Source organism: Sinocyclocheilus anshuiensis, unplaced genomic scaffold, assembly GCF_001515605.1.
Source record: "Sinocyclocheilus anshuiensis isolate Anshui unplaced genomic scaffold, SAMN03320099.WGS_v1.1 scaffold659, whole genome shotgun sequence".
NCBI classification, from domain to species: domain Eukaryota; kingdom Metazoa; phylum Chordata; class Actinopteri; order Cypriniformes; family Cyprinidae; genus Sinocyclocheilus; species Sinocyclocheilus anshuiensis.
The window spans coordinates 364,114-388,119 of record NW_015549698.1 but is presented as its reverse complement, the minus strand read 5'-3'; the positions used below and the strand labels follow the sequence as shown (position 1 = coordinate 388,119).

The following is a 24,006-nucleotide window of genomic DNA, read 5'->3' as shown; positions in this document are numbered from 1 at the left end:
GCCAATTATAACAGGTCCTTTGCATCTAGAAGTCTTAAAGGTACAGAAGTAAAAACAGTTTCCGTTCATTTAATCAGCATTGGCACAAACATTTGATCGGAGAGCTACAGCCGATAGATTTTCAGTGATTTAATATTGGGTGGCTATTGTAAGAGTCATATATACTTTAAGAATAGTTTGATGGTGCTTTATGGTCCTCATCCACTTTTATTATACAGGAAATACTGGCTGGTATATGGTTAACAAAAATTCCACCTCTTCTGTTTCACCGAATAAAGTAATCTGGGTTAGGAATGACATGATTTCTGTCATTTGTTAATCCGGATGTATACTCACAGGCGTCTGTCCTCTTCCTCTTGTTTGCGCTTCTGCTCCTCTTCCTCACGTCTCTTCCTCTCTCTTTCCATTTCCTCTTGGATGCGTCTCAGACGCTCCATCTCCTCCTCCTCCTGCTTCTTCTTCTGCATGGCGCTGAGTAGCTCCTGCGAGCGAGTGACCAGAGCCTGGTGCTCATGGTCGATGTCTATGCGGCTCATTACAGTGCTCTAGAGAGAGGAGATACACACAGGACATGGTTCTTCATCTACAGCTCTTGTAGGTTAAATGAGGAACAGGGGTTTTCAGGAATATGCGCTGGACGTGTTCTTTCTCTCTGATACACACCTTTATCTTGAGTATGTGGGCGTTGATAGAGGAATCGAGTTCCTGCATGTGTTTGCTCATCTCCTGTTTTCCCTCCTTTAGTCCAGACACCACCTCATTCAGCTTCTCCATCCTCTTCTTCAGGTTACGTGCCTTCACCAGCCCATCGATCCTAACACACACACACACATTAATGCTTTTCACTCCTGCTCGAGTATTCCTGAGCTTTCAACAGTTTTACACGCAGCATCTGTGACGTATTGATGCTTACCACAGAAATTAATTTCAGTTTCACTATTGTTCAAATGTTTTGCTTTTACTCATCGAGGGCTGCATTTATTTGACTCGACTGAATACAGTAAAAACTGTAATATTGTAAAATATCATTCAGTTTAAAATAACAATTGAAATAGATTTTCTAATATGATGGAAAAGCTAAATTTACTCCAGTATTCAGTGTCACATGATCCTTGTCATTCGAAATCATTCTAATATGTTGATTTGCTGTTCTGAAAACTTTTCGTTATTATTATCAATGTTGAAAACATTTGTGCTGCTTAATATTTTTTGCAGAAACTGTGATATTTTTTTTTCTTTGATGAATATAATGTTTAAAAGAACACATTTGTGTGAAATATGTGACCCTGGAGCACAAAAGCAGTCTTAAGTCGCTGGGGTATATTTGTAGCAATAGCCAAAAATACATTGTATGTGTCAAAATTATCGATTTTTCTTTTATGCCAAAAATCATTAGGATATTAAGTAAAGATCATGTTCCATGAAGATATTTTGTAAATTTCCTACCGTAAATATATCAAAACTTAATTTTTGATTAGTAATATGCATTGCTAAGAACTTCATTTGGACAACGTTAAAGATGATTTTCTCAATATTTTGATTTTTTTTGCACCCTCAGATTCCAGATTTTCAAATAGTTGTAAATCTCAATTTTGAGAAATTGATCCTTATGACTGGTTTTGTGGTCCAGGGTCACATATAAATATTTTGTAACATTATAAATGTCTTTACTGACTTACATGTGCTAATGTAATTAATGCAGGGGCAAACAAAATGTTACAAAGTTTCGTTTTTAACTTTTAATTTAAAATACTGAATTGCACATAGAGAGGGCGAGCGATTCCATCACAGCAGTCTAATACCAACATGTTTAAGTGTTATAGGTATATGATAACAGCTAGATATTTGCAAGTTTTAAATGTTTATTTACAAAGTTGCCTGCTAGACTTTTAGTAAATGTAATGCTGTACCGCATGAGCGAAAATGCCAGCATGTCACTATTTTCCATCACTAAGAAACATTGAAGAGAGGAAGTGCTGCCCACCGGGGTTTGTGTTTCCTCTGGCACAGCCACATGCGAACGGTCTTCTGCATCTGGATGCATGCTTTGGCTCGGTACAGCATCTTGTTTTTCACTGACAGAGCAAGAAAAAAACATTAAACAACTCAAACTGAGGGCATCGATTATTATTTTAGCCCTTCATTTGTTAACTTCTGTAATTTTTCTTATGTTTATTTCTGTATTTTTTCTTTGATTTATTTGTATCCATATTGTTTTATTTCTATTTTTTTTTTAAAGCAGGCAAAATGTACACAGTATACAAGGGAACTCCTTCAATAGTGTTTGCAAAGCATCCCAAGATGCATCTCCTGATGTCTATGCAAGTCTAGACTGAATCTAAACACAGTGTGGACCAATGGCTTAATTTCTGCAGAACTGGTTCTCCTCTGTATGTGTACATAAACCTCAGGTCCTAATTAAAGAGTAACAATCAGTTAGTTACGTACGTTTAATGACGGACAGGGCGCACCACTGCACCTTCTTCCAGCGGCTGCAGATGAGCCATTTATTGACACGCTTCACCAGTTCAGCCAGATGATCTGGATCTGACTTCATGATCTGATCGAACTCCGCAAACTGACAACATCAAATCAGTCAATAAACCGCATGAACTTATGATCACAATCAGAAAAAGCACACGTGAATGAACAAGATTCCCATCACATAAAGATATATTAGGATGATCAGAATTAACAGATGGGTTGGTCATAGTTCATTGCAAAGATAAAAAAAATACAAAATAAAAAGAACATTGTGATATTATTAGGACCATTCATATTTTGTCATTGAGACATTTTCTTCAAAACACCATAATATTACACTTTTCTTTATCCAAAAATAGTTTGATTTGATTTTGGGGTAAAATATGACCTGCACATTTATCTGCATGAGACACAGTTAGAAAAAAAATAAAAATAATAATAAAATAAAAAATAATAAAATTAAAAATATAAAAAAATAAAATAAAATATAAAAAAATAAAATAAAATAAAAGTAAGATACATCACCTTTCCAGGTCTGAAGAAAACTTTTGTCAAACCAAATTTATAATCATTTTCATTCAGGCCGAGAGCTTTGAACAAAGCCTGTTGAGGAGAGGAAAAAAGTCTTAAATGCTTTTAATTTTTGAATAATACAGAGTGACAAACTTGTCATTACACTCGGTAGTAGTTGTCTGAGTAGCTGTTGGGAAACTTTCCCAGCACACAGAACAAACCAGCACATGTATTCACACGCTGACTGTGTTAATGTCCGGATGTCACACGCACCTTGCAGAAGAGTCGCGGGTCGAGCCGTGTCAGTTTGGCAGGCATGTACTGCTTGTACATGTTGTAGAGCTCGTGGAACGGCGCTCGAGAGGGGAAGCCGCCCTGCATCAGATCCAGTACTGACACCATCCCTGAGCACACAAACACAGAAACACAGTCAGAGAACAGCCAATGAGAATATCAGTAGATTTGATCCTGAAACCAAGAAAGCTTTTAACATGTAGCAGTCCTGCAAATTCTGACCGGGATGATAGCTAACACTCTTTTGTCCCTTGACACTTCAATAATCAATCTTGCTGAATTTTAACTCTGCAGAGCCTGACATCTGAAATAATAGTCTAAAATATCTATTTTTTTTTAAATAGAACAGTTTATAGATTATTTAGACAACATCTTTAAAAGAAAGTCTGCATGTGTGTGTTTTTGTTGAGATACATCAGGTACCCAAACTGAGTATAAACTGAGAAATTTGGTGAAGATGCTAATAATTATATGGACAAAAAGTAAGATGAAATTCTGACAGCTTATAAATGAATGTGAATGAATGAGATCTTCATAACAGTATCATACTATGTCAGTCTGCAGTAACAGGCTACTTACATAAAATGCATATAAATATCAGTTATCACTCTATATCTCCCAATATTTATGTCTAAGTAAGATGATATTTAAATGCTTAGTTTTATGATAAAAGCTCTATAGCTTTTTTTTTGTGGGGGCAAAACATATAACGCAGTGCAATACAATGATCATCAAGAGATTAATAAATAAACATTCCTCAAAACTGATCAAATAAATGCATGGATAATCAAGTAAACCTAAGTTGCTTCATTTTGAAATATTACTAGCAATGTAATTTTTTTTTAATGTTTACTTCTGTATCAAAATCAGTACAGATTTCTCAGCAAAAAGACACGTGAACCACAACGTGAAAGGGTTTTTACAATTTTACTAAAAGTATAAGTTAGCAATCAGATGACCAAAGGCATGTAGAAGACTGTGTAGTTGATGCATCGTGTGTCCATGAGCTTCCCTCCCTCACCATAACATAATAAATGTCACATTAAAAACTTTAATGTAGCCTATCAATTAATATGAGGTCATAAAAGCTTCACTCATAATAAATAGCTATTGAAATGCTGTTTAAAATGTTTTAGCTGGATTTTCACACCACTCCTCAGGATACATCAATCAAAATCCTGTAGGAAACAATGTGATGACACTGGCAGCTCTGTGTAATGTGATGTGTGTGTGTGTGTGTGTGTGTGTGTGTGTGTGTGTGTGTGCGTGTGTGTGTGTTAACCTGAGCACTGTAGTTGAGACAGAATCTGAGCGCCCTCAAAATGATGGCTGACCATCTTCAGATTGGGCTTCACACAGCGGACAAAACTTGAACCCTGAAACACACATGACCTGCTGTAATCCACAAACATGTCATTGCTTTCAGCTAAGGTATGTGGTAACATTTAGCATTTAGATAAAACTGAAAACAGCAACAAAAATCTAAGTTGGGCTTGATGACTCACAGTACTGTGCAGCTTTTCCAGAAGAATATTCAGTTGCGTCTGTGAGAGAAAAATATGAAAAAATAAACAACAACCCCTGGGTATCAAACGTAAAACTTTTTATGCCTGTCCAAATAACATTAAAGTGCCCCTATTATGGATTTTTGAAAATTAGCTTTCATGCAGTGTGTAACAGCCCTAAGTGAATGAAAACATCCTGCAAAGTTTTAAATCTGAAAGTGCACCGTACATAAAGTTATTGTCTCTCAAAAGAAAGAGTCGACTCTGAATAATTGAAACGAGTCGTTTTTATAACAAATCACAAGCCGTTTCATACTGAGGTCAACATGAAACATTAGCATATTGCCCGTCCACTTGTTGTCCACTTGTTGTTCTTTTCGCATTGGTCTGAATGAAAATGCAAATTCATTCTTTGCCACTAGGTGCCGCTTTAGGAGCGGTAAAAATAGCGGTTTCCCCAGTAACGATGTACACAAAGCAGCACTGCGCTCACAAACACTGCTTTATCAGGCATCACAGGCGAGATGACATTAAAATGAGACCAATGGGACCAATCACCGCAGATTAGCGTCACGCAAACGAGGGGTTTGGAAAAATTAATCGTTGAGCGAATCATTTGGGAGTCGTTGAGCAAGTAAGGTAAAAATAAATGCATATTATAAGACAATGAAAGTGTTTTTTGACCTTGCATGCATGTCAACCTGTTGTTGGGGACTCCCAAAACCAAAATATGAACCTTTCATTACCCATAATTAGGCATGGGCCGATTACCGGTTTCAACGTATATAGCGATTTGAAAATTTCAAGACCGCTAATATTTTCTGTTATACCGTTCCTGCGGTATGCGCTGTTTTTCATGTCTCCTCAAAGACTGAAAGTGTAGGAATCCCTCAGGTTGAGTGCAGTGCAGAGAGTAACACGACCCTCCTCCTCCTGTTGGTGCGAGCGAGCGGTCAGTCACGTGTGTACGGTATAGGATGGCGAACTTAAGGAGCTTCCCCTGGAACTTACGCGATTGGCAACCAGCTGTTTTTTGTCTTATTGCTAGCAACTCGTCTCTGTTCTGGACTTGCACAAACTGCGTTGCAATGCAATCGTTTCCCAAAATGTAATTTATGTGAAAATATGAAGTCTGTAAACGGGCGTTAATTTTTTGCTTAAGGTTATCATACCGTCAAAATCTCATACCGGCCCATGCCTACCCATAATAGGGGCACTTTAATACAGTACAATTCCATACAATCTCAAAATGAATCATGAATCTTTTCCTTTATTAAACAGGCTGCAGCAAACAGGGAGACGGCAAGTTTCAAATACTCAAGACATGTTTTATTCAATATGAATTGAAACCATTTTCTGTACTAATATATCAATATGTATGCTGTATAGGCCTATCAATATTGGATTTTACTGATACAATAATAATGTTTTTAAAGAAATGCATGCAAGAGATTATTGTGGTGATACTTGTCAATTCTCTGTATTGAATGTGCTAAATAATGATCTTAGTCTTTCTGTTCTGACAGGACAGCCCAGAGAGAAGAGTTTATGCCGAATTAAATGCCAGATACAGTTTAATATGTAATCAAAACAGAATATGCACACTTCCATCTACATCATAAACACCATAAAGCAAACACTGTCATAATTCATCAATAGTAGATCACAAGCAATTGATTATACACAGCTGTAGCTACTCATTGATTGTGAACTGCTCCGAAACCGCAAAAATTGTGCAACAGCGCCACGTTTTGACTTTGAATGTGCAGTGCACATGTTCCTTTAATCAAATAACAGTCTTCTGAAGTTTAATAATCAGATTAGGCTGTATCCCAATTCCTGTTTTTCCGTCCCCAACACTTCTTAAATGGGAATGAAGGCCTATGTTAGATATGTTTTTAATACTTTTTAAGAAACTGCAGGAACCCTGCTTATTTTCCCCCTCGAACAGCTGTCAGACTAAGTGATTTTGAGACTGACCTTGAATTTGTTGCCTACACTGATGAAGCTCAGTTTGCCGGCCTTCTGCTTGGTGTCTTTGGAGTGGTTGGAGTTCTCGAAGAGCTCTCCGATGAATTTGTCCTTCGACTCGCTCACCAGACTCGCCAAGGACGTGTGAAGAGCATCGTTATTCTTCTCCACAAACCGAGTCTGAAAGAGAGTGGGGAAAATGTCCACATCACATAAAACTAAACTTTAAATTCCTTCTCTAGAAAGCAGATGAATTTAAGGTTTGGTTCAAAATGCAGCAATCAGACTCGGTTCACTCCACAGGCTGCTAATTGACTCACTGTCCAGGATGATAGTTTGGCATGTTGAGATTATTTTAACTGAACCGTTAACACCCCCTTGTGTCAGATCCAAAATATACCAACAGCCATGTCAATGGACACTACACAATTTGTTTGTCATTATGGTTTTCAATCACCTGTTTCATTACGGAAAGGGTTATTATAGCTTTCTTCTTCTTTTTTTAACATTTCCGTTCAGTTTTATTTAGTTAATTATCTTCAGCAATGGACTTGTTGGTTACAATGTAGTTTCATGTATCCAATTTTATTTAATTTTTAAATATTTTTGATATCAGTTTTAGTGTTCAAAGATAAAGTAGAAATTGAGGAATCAACAGAATATGACAGTCATTTATATCAAAATATTTTAAAGCCTTCTTTACACTCTTATGGAGGCACAAATAAGAGTAAAAAAAAAATAATTCCAAAAAACTGGAATAAATGCCACAATGGGAGATATTTTTTACATTTAAAATCGAATTTATATGAGCTCAGTATATCTGCCACTTTTTGATTCTTGAGCATTGTCAACAAAAAACTAAAACGTCACTGACTGAAATAGGCACCTATATCATTCCTGGTAAAAAAAGAAGAGAAAAACAGCAACTTAAGAATCAACTATGGAAGCCTGTTTCCGCCACTGAATAAAACATTTGCGAGTTATAAAGTCGGAATCTCGCAATTCTGACTTTTTCTCACAATTCTGACTTTATTTCTCAGAATTGCGAGTTTATTTCTCACAATTATGACTTTTTAACTCGCAATTGTGAGTTTATATCACACAATTCTGAGAAAAAAGTCCGAATTGTGAGATAAAAAGTCGCAATTACCTTTTTTATTTTTTATTCAGTGGCGAAAACGGGCTTCCATAATCAACTTTAGGCAACAGAATCAAAGTGATCAATTTCTGACAAACAGCTTTTTCTCCAAAAAGGTTCTGTTTGCAGCCAAATACTTTGGGGATAAAGCAGTTAATGAGTTGAGTTGATAAACACATTTTGAAGGGGGAAAAAAAAACTTATTTTTTGAGGAAACTATGATACTTTTTTTCAGGATTCTTTGTTTAATAGAAAGTTCAAAATAGCATTTATTTGAAATAGAAATCTTTTGCATTATTATAAATGTTTTACTGTCACTTTTGATCAGTTTAATGTTTAGTTAAATGCTGGTCAAACCATTAGGCGACATAGATCTCTTGGAGGTGGTCTATTTAACAAGCTATTTTAATTTAGAAATCAGCAAAAATTGAGAGAACATTAATAAATCCTCATCTGGCGAGGGAGATTAATGTATTTTGAACTGAAGCAGAAGTACTGATGCCCAATTTGTGACTCTTTTAGGGTAATTTAGAATGTTTCCAATGAATTAATCAAACAAAACAAATACTGAAGATCTGAAAATGCCTTGTTTTCTCCCTAAATGCAGTGTTGGTGTACCGTTTCATAGCAGACTGCTCCAGCAAAGTGTCTTATGATGAAGCCCTCATCGTCTCTGACGTTCCTGTGCACTGTCAGCTTGGACTTCCTGGGAACCTGCGGGATGGTGAAAGATTTGAAGAATGAAGCCACTTAACTAGAGTGAGCTGCTGAAATGAGATGTAGAGTAAAGCGTGGCTCACAGTCAGGCGGAAATGGTCCTTGTGTTTGCCGTGGACGGTTTCAGTGAAGTGCTGGTCGCTGGGTTGAGGTAGCCTGTTCTCTTCATCCAAGATATCCAAGATGCCAACTAACTTCGCCTCCACCAAGTCTGAACAGGTGAAGATGCAAAGGCAGATTCATTCAATCATCAAGCTGCCAGAAGTTTCTGCATTCAGATTTATTTTGGTGTATAGAAGGGTGCAGATATCATTTTTGTACCCTATATGCCCAATCAAATCAGTGTAGTGTAGTCATGTTTAATGAGAAACAGACCTATACAGTCCTGATTATCAACGTAATGGACCTCATTGACCCCCAGACCTTCTCTTTGATACAATTCCTGCTCCTGTTAACCAGACACAAACAACAGACATAATATCAGTCGGGTTTATGCCTTACAATGGCCAATTTTGAGTCAACAGCCTAAACTGGCTTCCATAAGTGGCTATACTGTATGTGTTGAATTGATTCTGTATTATCTATTTCATGGTGTTTTTTGTGTTGTTTAATTTGATGAACAATATAAGTGAACTGTTGATTCCTACTGTATGTTGATAAATGAGTTGATATATACATTTTGAAAATACTGCACCTGAATATGCTTAAGGAAAAAAATCTACTTATTATTATTATTATTATTATTATAAAAAAACAACAACAGTTGTGTTGCTTCATATTTTTGTCGAAAAAAAAAACGTTTTTCCAGGATTCTTTGCTCAATAGAAAGTTGAAAAGAACAGCACTTATTTGAAATAGAAATCTTTTGTAATATAATGTGTTTACTGTAGTAATGGCAAAGACTGTAAGATGGCAAAGACATCTGAAAAGGGCAGTACATTCTGACTGGATGAGCTGCATCTGAAGCTGCAGTAAATGAGCTGATTTACACACACACACACACACACACACACACACACACACACATCAGCTGAAAGACTCACTTCTTTGAGAATGCGCTCATTGAAGAACTGCTGGAGTTTCTCATTACAGTAGTTAATGCAGAACTGCTCAAAACTGTTGTGCTCGAAATACTCTGAGGAAAAGGAAGACAAAAACGAGAGTTTGGTATAAGCAGGAGTCAGGGTTCGGTTGGTTGAATGACCAGTTACATGACATTTACGGCTCAAAAAAGTGTGTGGGAAAGTGTATTCATGAGCATAGACGGTCTCGTACCAAAGCCAGCGATGTCCAGCACACCGATGAAGTGAGCAGACGAGTCGAAGGGGAAGCACTGGTTGATCCTGGTGACCACGTGATCGAAGAGACGGCTGTAGATGGCTTTAGCCAGAGCATCACGAGCACTGCTGGCCTGCTCCACCTTCAGAGGAACCCTACAGAAGACAACAAGCTGAATGGCTATCCACTGGCCTCTCAGTTCAGCTGCTCTTCAGAAGGCGTGAGCGGCTCTTACTTGATGGCTGTGCCTTTAGCGCCCCCTGCAGTGGTGTGCATGACTCTGGTGGTCAGACTGACCCTCAGATCTTCCTCATCCAGACCCAACAGCTCCGCACAGAACTCTAACGGCTGACTGCACGTCTTCTTCAAGACACAGCCACCTGAAACACACACACACACATGAACACCAGTCAGTAAATATGAACATTTCCATGTTATTTTTCTTCTTCATTTTCATCAACATGTGGTATATAACTAAGCTAACGGCTCATGTGGACTTGTGCTTATGGTGAGGGAAATGTTATGCGATTTACGCTCAGCTCTGACTAATGGCTTTATTATTGTTTAAGCCTATATGTAAAAGCATATGTTAATTGCTTTCTAAAACCATTCTCACACGAATTTAATTTCTATCATGATAGCGACTCATTGACTTGCAGTTTTATATTTACATAGTAATGTTACACAGGTTCAATAAATCAAACCCTTAAAGAAATGTATTTGTATTATAAAAAATAGGCAATGTATTATTTAGTCCCTTTATTAAACCGTTGTTGTGTGAACAGTTGAGATGTCCTCTTAAAGGTTTTACTATCACTGTGGAAACATTTGGTAACACCGGTGTTATTTTATAATAATTTGTGTCATTTATATACTACTATAGTACATATTATCAATATTGTCAATAAGCTATTAATTTCATATTTTTAGCTTTCATTTTTTGTTGTAATGTCGTTATGTGCTTTTTTATATTAATATTTAACTTTAGTTTTAATTTTAAACTTAAAAAAGTTTGTCATTTTTCATATTTTATTTATTTTTATTTCAATTAACAAACATTATATTTTTTAGTTTTAGATATCACTAATCCACGTCTAACTTGTGCCTTTATGTAAAATAGAATGTCAACATTTTTAAATATACTCCCATCAGCATATTTTGTCTAACTGGTAAGCAACCAATTTTTCTCCAAACTAAACAGTTGGATATAAATGTATAAATCCTCCAAGTTTGTAGATACTGTTATAGGCTGGATTATTTTCACTGTCATCATCTTTAAATGAATAATTTCAAAAGTTGTTGGCAAGAGTATTTTAATTGTTAGCACCAAATCAGTGTGTGTTTAGTAACTGAAGCTCTCCGTTTACCTGAGGTGCTTCCAGCCTCCTCGAAATCAATGTTTCCGAGGTGCAACACCCCAGCCACCACCCTGAACATGTTGAGCTTCTCCGTGTCATCCAGACCGATCTTCTTCATGGCCACACACATTCTGTTGAAGTCGGCATGATCGTCCAGTAGAGGGTCTTTCAGAGGACCTGCCTTCAGATGCTGAGGAGCAACGGCCAAGTTAGACTCAGAAGAGAAACCTGTGAGTTCATCCAGGGGCCTGACTGCTAAAAAAACTCAGCACAGCAACTGCAATCAATTTATTTCCATGTTTTGTTACTCGGTACTACATAACCAAAAGCATACGTGCAGCACAACACAATCTTCACGTGTGCTTGCAGAACATTTCATTTGCAAACTACTAGCATTAATAGGGATCTGCACCTCAAGATTTTAGAGCATAACTGAACTCCAATTCAGACACAGGAAAAAGCTTGTGTAAGAATATTGCATGGCTGCATCTTTGGTGAGAAATTAGTATAGCTGAAACAGCCAGGGCTACGTTTCCCATTGATCGTAGCTTCATTGGTGGTAATGGGTCTACGATGTACCTAGGCTTACGATGCTTTTGGGAAAAGCAGCCCTGACCCGTTCATGAGCATGTCATTTTGACCATGTAGTGTATCAAGCAGCTTCATCAGTTTGATGGTGGGGAACACAATCATTCAAATATATTCACAACGCTACATCGTGAAACTCATGATATGGCATGGCTCACTTTTGGGGGGTTTTCCACTGGGTACAGTACCTGGTAGTGTTGTCAAAAGACCCGGTATTTCGGTACCAAGTCGGTACTAAAAAAATGAAAACGTTACGGTACCATGTTTTCTTAAGTACCGGTGGTACCGAGTACCCGGTCAACCCGGTTCTTGATGCGCTATCCTAAAGCTATCCTATATTTTTTAAAACATTCATTAATGTTTGTGAATGTTATTTAATACAAACACTTGATCATTCATGTTTGTTCATTGTGCATTAAATCATTTTAACAGACTGAACTTTGAAATTAACCCTAAGTAGAATAATTGCCATATAACTATTGTTTATTGTTAGGTCATGTTATCTAACAAATAACATCTTATTGTAAAGTGTTTTTAATACTACAGTTACAGTTTCATCTATTTGATATACACTTAATATATGTAATCTTATCTAAATGTATTATAAAAGCTGAGGTTTGTTATTTACTGAAAAGTTATATTTTAGCTGGTGTCAATGATCTAATGTTGCATTTGGTCAGACTCAGCCCATTGCTTTACTGAAGTTTATTATATTTTCCTTTTACAGCTGCAGACTGAGGAAGATCCTGAAACACACCAGCAAACCTTAAAACAGACAACAGTTTACAGATGTTTTTCAGTGGCAGCAGAACTATGACTAAACTTTTGGGTGAAACTTGTTTACTTTTTTCATACTTTTATTACTTGTGGAAAAACTTGAAACAATTTTAAATAAGTATAAAAAATGGCATTGGTTTTGTACATTTAATTTTTGTTTAACGTTATTAATAAAAATGTTGTTCAATTAGCATGTTTTTGTGTTTTGCTTCGGTACTGAAATTGGTACCGAGAACCGTGGATTTTCACTGGTATTGGTACCGAATACTGAAATTTTGGTACCGTGACTACCTGGTACTTTTTTCAGTACCATTACCAAAATGTGACGTGTAAACCCTGCTGATCACTGATTGGCCAGAGAGAATCATCACTACCTGCATCATTGAACTTGCGACACAAGACACCAGACCCGCTAGATTTAAATGAGCACAGCCAGCGAATGATCGAATGCAACTTTTTTTGAACGAACGCAACCGTTTTTTTTTTTAACAACCAAAAAATGGCTGTTTCGTGGTCTGTTGAGGAAGTACAGACATTCCTCTCGATGATAGCCGAGGAGTGGATCTAGCGAGAGCTTGATGGGGCGATGCGTATAATCCCGCCCACTCTAAAGCGGTACTAAACTGCAGTGGAAACGCGAGCCGAGCCGAGTCGTACCACACAGTGGAAAAGCACCTATAGAGATAGAGCGCATTTAGGCCATGCCCACACCGGTGTGTGGGGGAGGGGGTGGTCAATCCAACGCTCTCCATTGACTTTGTATTGCGGGAAGCTGCCTCCTTGTCATTTCTGACTTACAACAAGAAACAGAACAATGCTTAAAAGCTGCTGTGACATGATGTACAGTAAACAGCTGTTACCTGTAGCAGAAGAACCACTTCTCAATATTATTAACTCGTCGTTACGGTTAGGGTTAGGGTTAGGTTGTTACCTGTAGCAGAAGAACCACTTCTCAATATTATTAACTCGTCGTTATCTTTAGGTCACGTCCCAAAACCATTCAAGCTGGTGATTATTAAACCTCTTATTAAGAAACCACAACTAGATCCTAATGAACTGGCTAATTACAGACCCATTTCAAATCTTCCGTTTATGTCGAAAATTGTAGAAAAAGTTTTGTCTGCTCAATTGTGCTCCTTCTGCAAAAAATGATCTCTATGAAGAATAACCATGGGGAAAAAAACTGGCAACAATGGTTGTCTTGACTAAAGTGTATGAATTATTGACAGTGTATTAATTATTGACTTAAACGGGGAGTCATCTCAATTATAACCAGTAAAGTATGGAGTGCCACAAGGATCTGTCCTAGGTCCTCTGCTATTTTCAATATACATGTTAACCTTTGGTAATATTATTAGAAAATACGGGACTGGTTTCCACTGTTATGATGATGACACTCAACTACATATCTCAACGAGACCAGATGAAACTTCTAAATTATCTAATCTAGATTAAAGACACATCTCTTTGACCAAGCATTCAAATAATGCATCTCATAATCTTGTACTGCAGTTATATCTGATCAAATGCACATTATTATTCCTTAGCTTGGGTTGAACAAATCATTTTTGCTTGGTTGGAACAGCAGCTACGCTAATTATGTCTCTATTTGTTTCTCTGTTTCTGCCACGAGATTGTCCCGTGGTAACTAGGAATTACACAAGCTTCAGTCTGGATCCAGCCCTTACAAAGACCTGAGATGACCGAACACTTTTGAGAAGAGATGATGCCAACCCCTCAGAGGACCTCAGATGATGCCAACCCTGAAACAACATAAACTACCAAATTTTGCTACAAGTTTGATTGCAACATCTAATCATTGCTGTTAATAGTGTTCATCGTCTGTTTAATTACGTCCTTAACCAAATTTTACCGTACATTTCTGCCATTTGTACATCAATTTGACAGTCATAGTCACTGAAAAGCTACTACTAAATATATTGTAGAAACTTAATTTTCTGTAAAGCTGCTTTGCAACGATTTGTATCGCGAAAAGCGCTATTCAAATAAACTTGAATTGAATTGAATTAAAAAACCCTTTATAAGCTCTCGACCCAAAAAATCGAGCGTTTAAGGACACAAATAGTTGTAGATGTCAGGGTATTTCACGTTGGCCCATTCAGTTGGACCATTTCTCAAACAAAAGGAAGGTTAGGAAAAGGGGCACTGACATAGACCAATAAAATTTAGTTTCTCAATATATCTCCTCCTCTCAGGTTCACATAGGTTGGTGAAATAATCCTTTGACATGGTTAAAAATAATGAATGTTTCCTGTCGCCAATTACGGTTCCCTCTAGTGGGCGTAGTTCACAGAGTAATGTGACACGTCGCACTTTACTTTTGAGTTCCTAAACGCTCGTTTTTTGGGGTCGACAGCTTATAAAAACGTAGTTCTGGGTTTTTTAGCTTGTTTACTGTACACCTTGTCACATAGCAGCTTTTAGGCATTGTTCTGTTTTGTTGTTATAAGTCAGAAATAACAAGGAGGCAGCTTCCCGCAATACAAAGTCAATGGAGAGCGTTGGATTGTTTTCCCCCCCGGTGTGGGCGTGGTTTTCAGATTATGACGCGTGTCGCTCTGTCTCTATAGACTCCACGTCAGTGACCTCAGGTTGTAAACTCAGATGTAACGGAGTAAAGTTGTCACTCATATGCTGTTGTTCAGTTTCTCTAATATAACTGTAGACAACCTTAATTACATTAGAGTTTCCTCTATTCTTATGCATTCTTTGCATCTTGCTTTGAGTCCTTGTAGCTGCATGCCGGCACTGTTGTTCTGCGAAAATTCACAGGCAACATCCATCAGGAATTTGCACAATCAGAACAGTGACCGCACTTTTAGTCTTCCGGTTGAAATGTGCAGGAATGCTGTGCTTTTTGAAATTTCTCTGACCACATATAGAAGCTCTCAGATTTCTGAGCTGGTCGGTTTGTTGTCAGCTCAAACATGCAGCTTTCTATTGACTTTGGAGTGATGCGCATCAAATAACAAAGGGTCTCGCAACCGGTTTGTTAAGCCACAGGGGCTGAGGCACTGTGTTCATATCATTGTGATAGAAAATGTAATTTTATAGTTGAGCTTTCATTTTATTATGATTTTTTAAGACTCGAGTACAATCTTACATAGAAACTTTGCCATTAGCCTATATGTTCATACTTGTATTTTTATTAAATTTACTGAAAGATATAAAATGAGGTAAGATTTCAGGTCATAGTAGTTCATCTAAGAAAAAAAGAAATATGGTAGGCGCATGTAGGTTTTCGACAGTCTTTGATGTCTGATACTCCACCCTCTTATATTGTAAAGTGCACTTGTTGTCCTCAACATTTTCCCATGTGAATTTTATTTAGTCAATCCACTGACGACAATGATGATCTTGACCCTGGTGTCGTCCACATATCTCAACATCAAGACACTGCAGAATCCAGATATAACCTCATTAATTTCTTAATTTATCCAAGTGCAGCAGTGATACGTTGGAAGGATTTCTCACTGTTCATTTGTCATCATAAACTGTGTGTGAATTGGGACTTGTTTCTTTTGTGGTGACAGCCACAGATAAACTCTATTACTACTATCATGACTTTCACAAAATTCCCTCATAACTCCTCATAACAATCACGAGTCTGATGCAACCGTGTGGATATTTTTAAATGGCAGAGACTTTGCATCCCCCAGATGCTTGATAAAACTGAGCCAAAACTATTGTCAGTAAATCGATAAGTTGCTAGCATTTTGTTCAAAAACACTTGAAAGGAAGCTGAAGGTATTTTGGTACACAAATGCAGCGGCTAAAGAGAAATGTGTCTTGTGAGAGGAGCAGATAATGCTAATGGACACAAAAACTGCCAGTATAGCAAGAGTGTCACAGTACACCATTAATATCTTTTACCTTTAATGTGGTGGATTTTAAAAGAGCACTAGCAGCCTGCTGTAATACCACTACCACTATTTGTGACAAAAACAGCAATATTAAGAGAACAATATCCCATTACCTTAGGAAAAGCCAAAACAGTGAAGGGGAATGACAGTTTCGCTCCCAAGAAATGAAAGTAAGCTCCCCATTTTTTACAAGATCTGGGTCAAATATATTTCATATGCTTTTTTCAAGTGTTGCATGGAAATAGCAAGAGAATGTTACAATATTAGATATAACTTCATACAGACAGAGTTCATATGTAACCAGCGTTACCCAGTTTTTTGCTTTCTTTTTAAGGAAAGGACAAATTTGGTGAAATTAACTAGTGCTGAAACCAGAATATTCCTTTAGGTTTGTTAACTATAAGAGACCGGTTGAATTAAATGAAACCACTTTCCATGCAATACACAAGTCCACAATAAGTATAACAAACCATGAAACGCACTGGACCCAGGTCATGTATTTATATGACAAAAGGAGAGAAGAAAAGCAAAGCCCCTCTGACTGCACAGCACACATATTCACCTTCTCATCCTTTGATGTATCAGATACACACAAACACACAACCACAGACAATGAGGTTACACATGATTAGTGCAGTGATTAGTATGAACATAATCATGCTTGAATTACACACAATATACGGTCATTAACAAAAGGCCTAGTATCAGAATTAAAATCAAGCCGTAGACCAGCAACCAAACACAAGTGTAGATGCTTGCAAAGGACAAGATATATCACTCATGCTGAATCAATGCTGCCATAAAACCAGAACCACATCCACCAGTGACCCTCGACTGACCCTTCAAAGACCAATCACCTACTGTCCCATAATCCAAAACACACATATATATATATATATATATATATATATATCATTTCAGTGTAAAAATTATGTTTAAATGCAAATGAGTCATTATTTAAATATGTGCAAATTTGCATACTGTTCCTTTCATTTTGTTGACATTTTTTTTACAAGGGATTTTGGATCTCTCTTTTTATCACTCCATTAATCAGAAAATACTGTCAACATCCAGAAAAAAATAATAATATAATAATCACCATATTTTTAGAAGAAAAAAAAACTTTGTATAAAATATGAATGATATATGTAAAAATCCCTCTGTAAAAACCTTCAGAATGTAAACTGGAATAAAACTAATGAAACTGGATTTGTGCAGGAGGAAAAAAAACTCATTTTGAGAAAACGGCCTTTAAAGATACATATTGTACAGGCACAAATTGATAAACTGCAATAAAATAAACACCTAAGTCTATTTTGAGTGTTTTCTTTCCAGTAGCCTGAAACAACAGTTTAATCTCAAATCTCAAAATTGACCAATGCATGATAAAACAATGTGGTAACGCTTTAGGGACCAATTCTCACTATTAACTAGTTGCTTATTAGCCTGCATATTACTAGCATATTGGCTGTTTATTAGTGCTTATAAAGCACATATTCTGCATGAGCATATTCTACATCCCTAATCCTACCCAATACCTAAACTTAACAACTACCTTACTAACTATTAATAAGCAGCAAATTATGAGTTTATTGAGGCAAAAGTCATAGTTAATGGTTTATTAATAGCAAGAATCGGACCTTAAAATAAAGTGTGACCAACAATGTTTTTGCCTGTAAAACATCAGCTTCCTGATGTCCATAATCAATTCTTCCCCATCCAAACTAACAAAAACAAATTGGTGGCAGTCTCTCAGATGATACAGAGAATGAATTGGAAATAAATGCATTACCTCTGGACTCTTGCGGTTTTGAGGTATCAGCTTGTCTGAATCCTTGGTAGAAAAGTACCTTGTGCATCCTCGACTTAGATACTGGATTAAACAGAAAGTGTATACAAGAAATGTTCAGTAAAAGAACACCTTTGAAAGAACACCTGGCAGACAGTAAAGGATTACTCTACTTAAATGGTATAATTTTACATTTTTCAACACTTTGGATGATCACACACTCAACCTGAATTGAAACCAGTGCTCCAATTGATCGGCAACCGATCACTATCGGCCGATAATTGCTTTGGGATGTTTAAAATGCACTACATGATCAAACATTTAGGTGAGATAAATATATATTTTTGAAAAATGTCTAAAAAATGCTTCCCTCCACCCCTCAAATAATAATAATAATAAAAAAATCTCCTCTCACAAGAGTCACCTATAAGAGGGAAATTCCCCCCATTTTCAAAAATGAAATTTTGGAATAAATGTATAAATGATAAATGATTGGAGTATTACTAAAAATAATTCTACATGATAAAAAGAAGGCTTTAAAAAGATCGGTATCGGTGATCGTATCGGCAGATACTGCTTTCTGTGATCGGCCTCAAAAATCCTGATCGGAGCACCCCTAATTGAAACATGTCAAAGTAAATGACATGGTGGCTTGTTAATGTCTTTACTGAGACTGTGAAATCACTCCCTGGCTATTCTACAGAGGTGAAAGTGTAGTGTAAGTGTATGTGTCAGTCTGTGAGTTCACAAACCCTGAAGCAGTCTGGAGAGCTGAGGTGGAACTTCTCCTTGATGTCTTCAGGAGCTCCAGCGCACAGCCTGTAGAAGATGTGATAGTTCCTCTCCTCCTGGCCCTGCATGCAGATACGGGACTTCTCCAGAAGGTAATGGGACACGAATCCACCTACTACTGCATTCTGGAAAACAAATCAGCACTGCGTTCAAATAAACATGTAACTAGTTAATGTACAAATCCACACATCAGCATCACTACACATCACATTAATTACAACAACTGCAACATCATATGGAGTTGCACTCTGTGTACAACATAACAACAAACTTAGTTTAGGGACCAATTCTCACTATTAAAGGGCACCTATCATGCCTCTTACATACAAGATGTAATATATATTTAATAATAATAAGTCTCAGGAGTCCCCAGAATGTGTCTGTTAAGTTTCAGCTCAAAATACCCCACAGATCATGTATTATATCATTTTGAAAATGCTTATTTTGAGTGGAAGCAGAAACAGGCTGTTTTAGTGCATGTCTCTTTAAATGCAAATGCCCCCTTTTCCAGAATAGGGCTGCCTTTACAGTTCGTCCCTCAGATACTCTGCTAAAAAAACATGTGATTGTTATTGATTATCATGTCTATTGCTCTGAAATCATGCTTTTTAAAGCCATATCAGTTTAAACTTTTGATCTACGGTTTTCTTTCATGTCTTATTGCACTTAAAGGCACAATATGTAAGATTTTTTTATTAAAATATCCAAAAACCACTAGAACAGTGTTATATATTTTGCTGACTTGTGTACTTACATTATCCCAAATGTTTAGAAGAATGTTTAAATCCAGAGAAATAAGCAATTTTAACTAGTGACACGGAGCGTGTCCATAGTGTCATTGTGTCGCCTGCCAATGACGTCACACACCCTCGATTTCCTCGATAAAACAGCGCTGCTTTACCCCACATACGCACGACCGGAAGGAGCGGAAGCGGTCGACTGTGGCATAATAAAAGCTCCGCTGCTTTCGAGCCGTGTGTCACGCTTGTTCAACAGCCTCGTTTCGCTTCGATGGCTTTCAGCCTCACCGTTTCATTCTACTACATTAACAAATCATTAGCTCATCCATGAACATGATTTCTGCCCGAGTCCCGTCGGATTGCATCGGCTGTGGGGATGAAGACCACAACTCCCATGATTCCACACTCAGTCACGGAGTCGTCAAACTACGCCTTTGTCTCTTTGTTTATTTTGAATACGCGCCCTCTAGCGGCGAAAATTACATATTGTGCCTTTAAATGTCAAATACACACAAGTTTATGTTATAAACATGCAGAAGTTACAAAAACACAGTCGGTTATGTCTGTGAAGGTAAACAGCTGGGAAAGAAATCACATGTTTATAATAGATATGCGTGTTAAGAAGATATTTCTTGCTTGAATGCTGCTTTTAAATTGTCTAGCGTGAAGATAAACATGGCGGATTGTGTGCCGCGGCTTACTCAGGACGGGGTCTATGCTAATACAGCAGTGTCCGTCAATGGTTGTGGGCAGGGCTGGTAAAATGTGACGTCACATTTTACGGATTGTGAGAATGGCTTGTTCTGAGACAATGCTTATGATTTATGATGATTAAAAAAAAGGAGCGGGTGGATTTTTATCATTATAGGGTGGTTGTGTACACACACTGCCAACACACAATTATCTTCAAACAACATGTAAAAGTGAATTTTGCATAATAGGTGCCCTTTAACTAGTTGCTTATTAGCATGCATATAACTAGCTTATTGGATATTTATTGGTACTGTGGCGAGTATCCCGAGTCCAGATTAGCGTCGCCCTGGAAACGCCGCTGCCACACTGATCACCGACGCACAACACCTGTGTGCGATGAGTGGCGCACCTGGAGCTCGTTCCCGCTGGCCTTAAAAGCCAGGAGAAGAGACACCAGCGGGAAGGCACCCTGGAGCTCCAGGCAACATTAATGCTTGTTTCTCCTTGTTCACAGACTCCGAAGGCACCCTGGGAGAGGGATCTGCACCACGGCACTTCACCCCACGAGCACCACGCTGAGACGGGCACCGAGCACCATTCATCAGAGCACGTGTGATCAGTGTGTGGGCAAATAAATCACCCTCCGGGGCTCTTTCGATCAGTACCGAGTCTGGGTTCTCATTCACCCCGCGACAGTACGTATATGGCACACATTAATATCTTATTCTGCATGATCATATTTCAGATCCTTTAATCCTACTTAATAAACTAGCTTGCTAACTATTGATAAGCAGTAATTAGGCAAAAGTTGTAGTTAATAGTAAGTTAATAGTGAGATTTCATCCCAGAACTAAAGTGTGACCAAACTCAGAGTTATTTGTGGATGTTTTTGAATAGTAATTTTGGGTGTATTGTGTACAACTGTTTGCTGTGTATCCGCTGTGTCTTTACTCTCTAGCTGTATTGATTACAGGTGGAGAGGCTAATGAGGGATGACATGATTGATCCTGGGAGTGGTTGTTGCTGTATTTATGTCTCCTGAAGCTTGGACTAATGGGATCCCTGCTTTCATGGTGTCCTTGACGTAGAGCTGGCATAATGTAACCATAGTGCTGTACACATGGTGATCGGTACACTAGACAGTTGTTGTAGATACTATGTTTAATGCTGATTCATTTGTGATCTTGGTTGGTGCTTTGTTTATTTTGGCTCCTATTTTCCCAACCGTTGTTGTAGTTGGAGCATGATAGAGAGTGGGTGCCCTTTTCTTTATATTTGTGAGTGTTTTCTCTTGGGTTTGATAGTTAGGGAGGGAAGCTTTTTGTCATTTTATTTATTGTGGGGCCTCCAGGGATCTTTTTGTCATGGGTGTTTTTGTAATACTCATTTATAAGCTTAAATTGTACATTGCTATTTAAAAAGCTTCACAGTTTTGTGTTTGTGGTGAGGCTTTTGTACAAAACACACCTTTTCATTAAAGTGAATCTCCACAAACTTCCCGAAGCGACTGCTGTTGTTGTTTCGGACAGTTTTGGCATTTCCAAACGCCTCGAGCAGTGGGTTTGCTAGAAACAAACAGAAAATAGTTGTTATTTTCTATAACTTGCATTACTGTAGTTACAGTATAGTGGAGTACAAATTTATATTAGTATAGTAAAGTCCTTCAAACGTACCTTCAACTATTCTTTCATCAATGTCTTGACCTGTACCATAAGATGTAGTTAAGTACCTGTGAGAGGAAAGCGTAACCGAATAAAACAAGTGCAGAATAAAGGATTACGCAGACGTGCTTATAGCCTTATAATATTAACTTTTTATTAATAATGCAGTATATAATATGGAGACCTTTCTATACCTGAGAACAAACTTGGTGTTTTCGGTTTTTCCGGCTCCTGACTCTCCCGACACAATGATGGACTGACTCATCTTCAACACCTTCATGTCACGATAAGCTTTATCAGCTAAATATAACAAATAAAAACATAAAAAAATACAAATATATACATGGAATATTAACATTTATACAAGCTAATAGTATATATTTTTGTACATGACTGAGAAGCCTTAATTTTACTGCCTCTGCATTAAATTTAGAATATAAGTAGGCCCACCCACACATAAACGGCCCATGCCTTTTCTTGCAGCCTTGCTTACCAATTGCATAGACGTGAGGAGGCAGCGTGCCCAGCGACCGGCCGTGGTACTGTTTAATGGTCTCTGGAGAATACAGCTTGGGAATCTCAAAATATGGATTCACAGCAATCAGGATGTTGGCAACAAACGTCTGCAACACAAAGCAAGCAGCAGGAAAGCACCCAATGAATGCATTTTTATTTTTTGGCAGACAACCATTTTCAGATTTATTTATTTTTTTAAACGAAATAAAAAATGTCGTCTTTTTTTTTTTTTTTTTACTATTTATTGATTGAGGCTTTTTTCTTCATTATGATAACAGGACTGTTCTATCATCTTGTAATTTGTGACTTTAAAAATCTTTAAAAGTGAATTTTAATGTAGAAATTAAACATTTCAATCTTTGCATCAAACTTTATTCAAAAAGAAATAATTATCCTAAAAACACTTTTGAATGGTAGTGCATTTTTAAATAAATTAATATGACAAAAAATGTATAATTCATTAAAAATAGCATTTATTGGCCAATTTATGCAAATATACCGTTTTTTTTTTTACTCATTTAGTAAATTTACTATAAAGCAACTATGTCTTCAGAAAGCTGAAGCAGTCTCCTGGTGACACTAAAGGCCTGGGTATATTTGAGCCTAGGTTTTTCAGGTTTTTTGCATGCTGCTTAGTTTCACACACTTTTAAAGTATACTCTATTCACCACGCGTCCAGATGATGTATGTGCAAAACATAGTGAACCTTTCAATTTGAGCGTTGAATCACTTGAACAGTCAATGCTGTTCACGTACAAATCCATGTAAAGAGAAAAATCGGGCAGCACACGGACATCAGCTGATTATGAAAATTACTTTTCATAACAAGAAAACAAGAAAATTATACTGTAGGCTCAAGTACAGTGGCCGAGAGAGATCAACGCTCTGCAACTTAAAGGGTTAGTTCACCCAAAAATGAAAATTAGTCCATAAATTACTCACCCTCAAGTCATCCTAGGTGCGTATATGACTTTCTTCTTTCAGACAAATCCAGTCGGAGTTATATTTAAAATTGTCTTTGATCTTTCAAGCTGTTTCATGGCACTCAGCGGGTGTTGCATGCATCCTTCCAAAAGAAGTTAAATAAAAATTGCCCATCCATAAAAAAAAAAAAAAAGTGTCTCACACGACTCCGGGGGGTGAACAAAGGCCTCCTGTAGCGAATCGATGCGATTTTGTAAGAAAAATATCCATATTCAAAACGTAATAATAACTTTAATGTAGCTTGCGCTTACTGTTGTACATGGAAGCAGTTCCGGGCGGATGACTTATTGAGGTCAGCTTTGCGCATGAGCGCGGGAGCGCAGG

General features: G+C 37.4%; 1 protein-coding gene across 2 annotated transcripts in view; it reads right to left on the bottom strand.

Moving 5' to 3' along the window:
- myo6a (myosin VIa) overlaps positions 1-24,006 on the bottom strand; it is an 89,575-nt gene that overhangs the window by 17,982 nt on the left and 47,587 nt on the right. Inside the window, exons 5-27 of one of the 2 annotated variants that reach the window (XM_016449821.1) lie at positions 22,676-22,805; positions 22,377-22,482; positions 22,195-22,250; positions 21,989-22,086; positions 19,049-19,213; positions 18,300-18,380; positions 17,070-17,078; positions 11,268-11,448; positions 10,136-10,280; positions 9,898-10,055; positions 9,666-9,757; positions 8,998-9,070; positions 8,706-8,833; positions 8,524-8,619; positions 6,777-6,947; positions 4,797-4,835; positions 4,574-4,667; positions 3,271-3,401; positions 3,010-3,087; positions 2,449-2,578; positions 1,985-2,075; positions 664-814; positions 337-545 (exon numbers count right to left, since the gene is read on the bottom strand). In XM_016449821.1, the coding sequence (XP_016305307.1) occupies positions 337-545; positions 664-814; positions 1,985-2,075; positions 2,449-2,578; positions 3,010-3,087; positions 3,271-3,401; positions 4,574-4,667; positions 4,797-4,835; positions 6,777-6,947; positions 8,524-8,619; positions 8,706-8,833; positions 8,998-9,070; positions 9,666-9,757; positions 9,898-10,055; positions 10,136-10,280; positions 11,268-11,448; positions 17,070-17,078; positions 18,300-18,380; positions 19,049-19,213; positions 21,989-22,086; positions 22,195-22,250; positions 22,377-22,482; positions 22,676-22,805 (2,612 nt within the window). The remainder of the gene's footprint in view (positions 1-336; positions 546-663; positions 815-1,984; positions 2,076-2,448; positions 2,579-3,009; positions 3,088-3,270; positions 3,402-4,573; positions 4,668-4,796; positions 4,836-6,776; positions 6,948-8,523; positions 8,620-8,705; positions 8,834-8,997; positions 9,071-9,665; positions 9,758-9,897; positions 10,056-10,135; positions 10,281-11,267; positions 11,449-17,069; positions 17,079-18,299; positions 18,381-19,048; positions 19,214-21,988; positions 22,087-22,194; positions 22,251-22,376; positions 22,483-22,675; positions 22,806-24,006) is intronic. The other variant, XM_016449822.1, reaches the window with a different exon arrangement.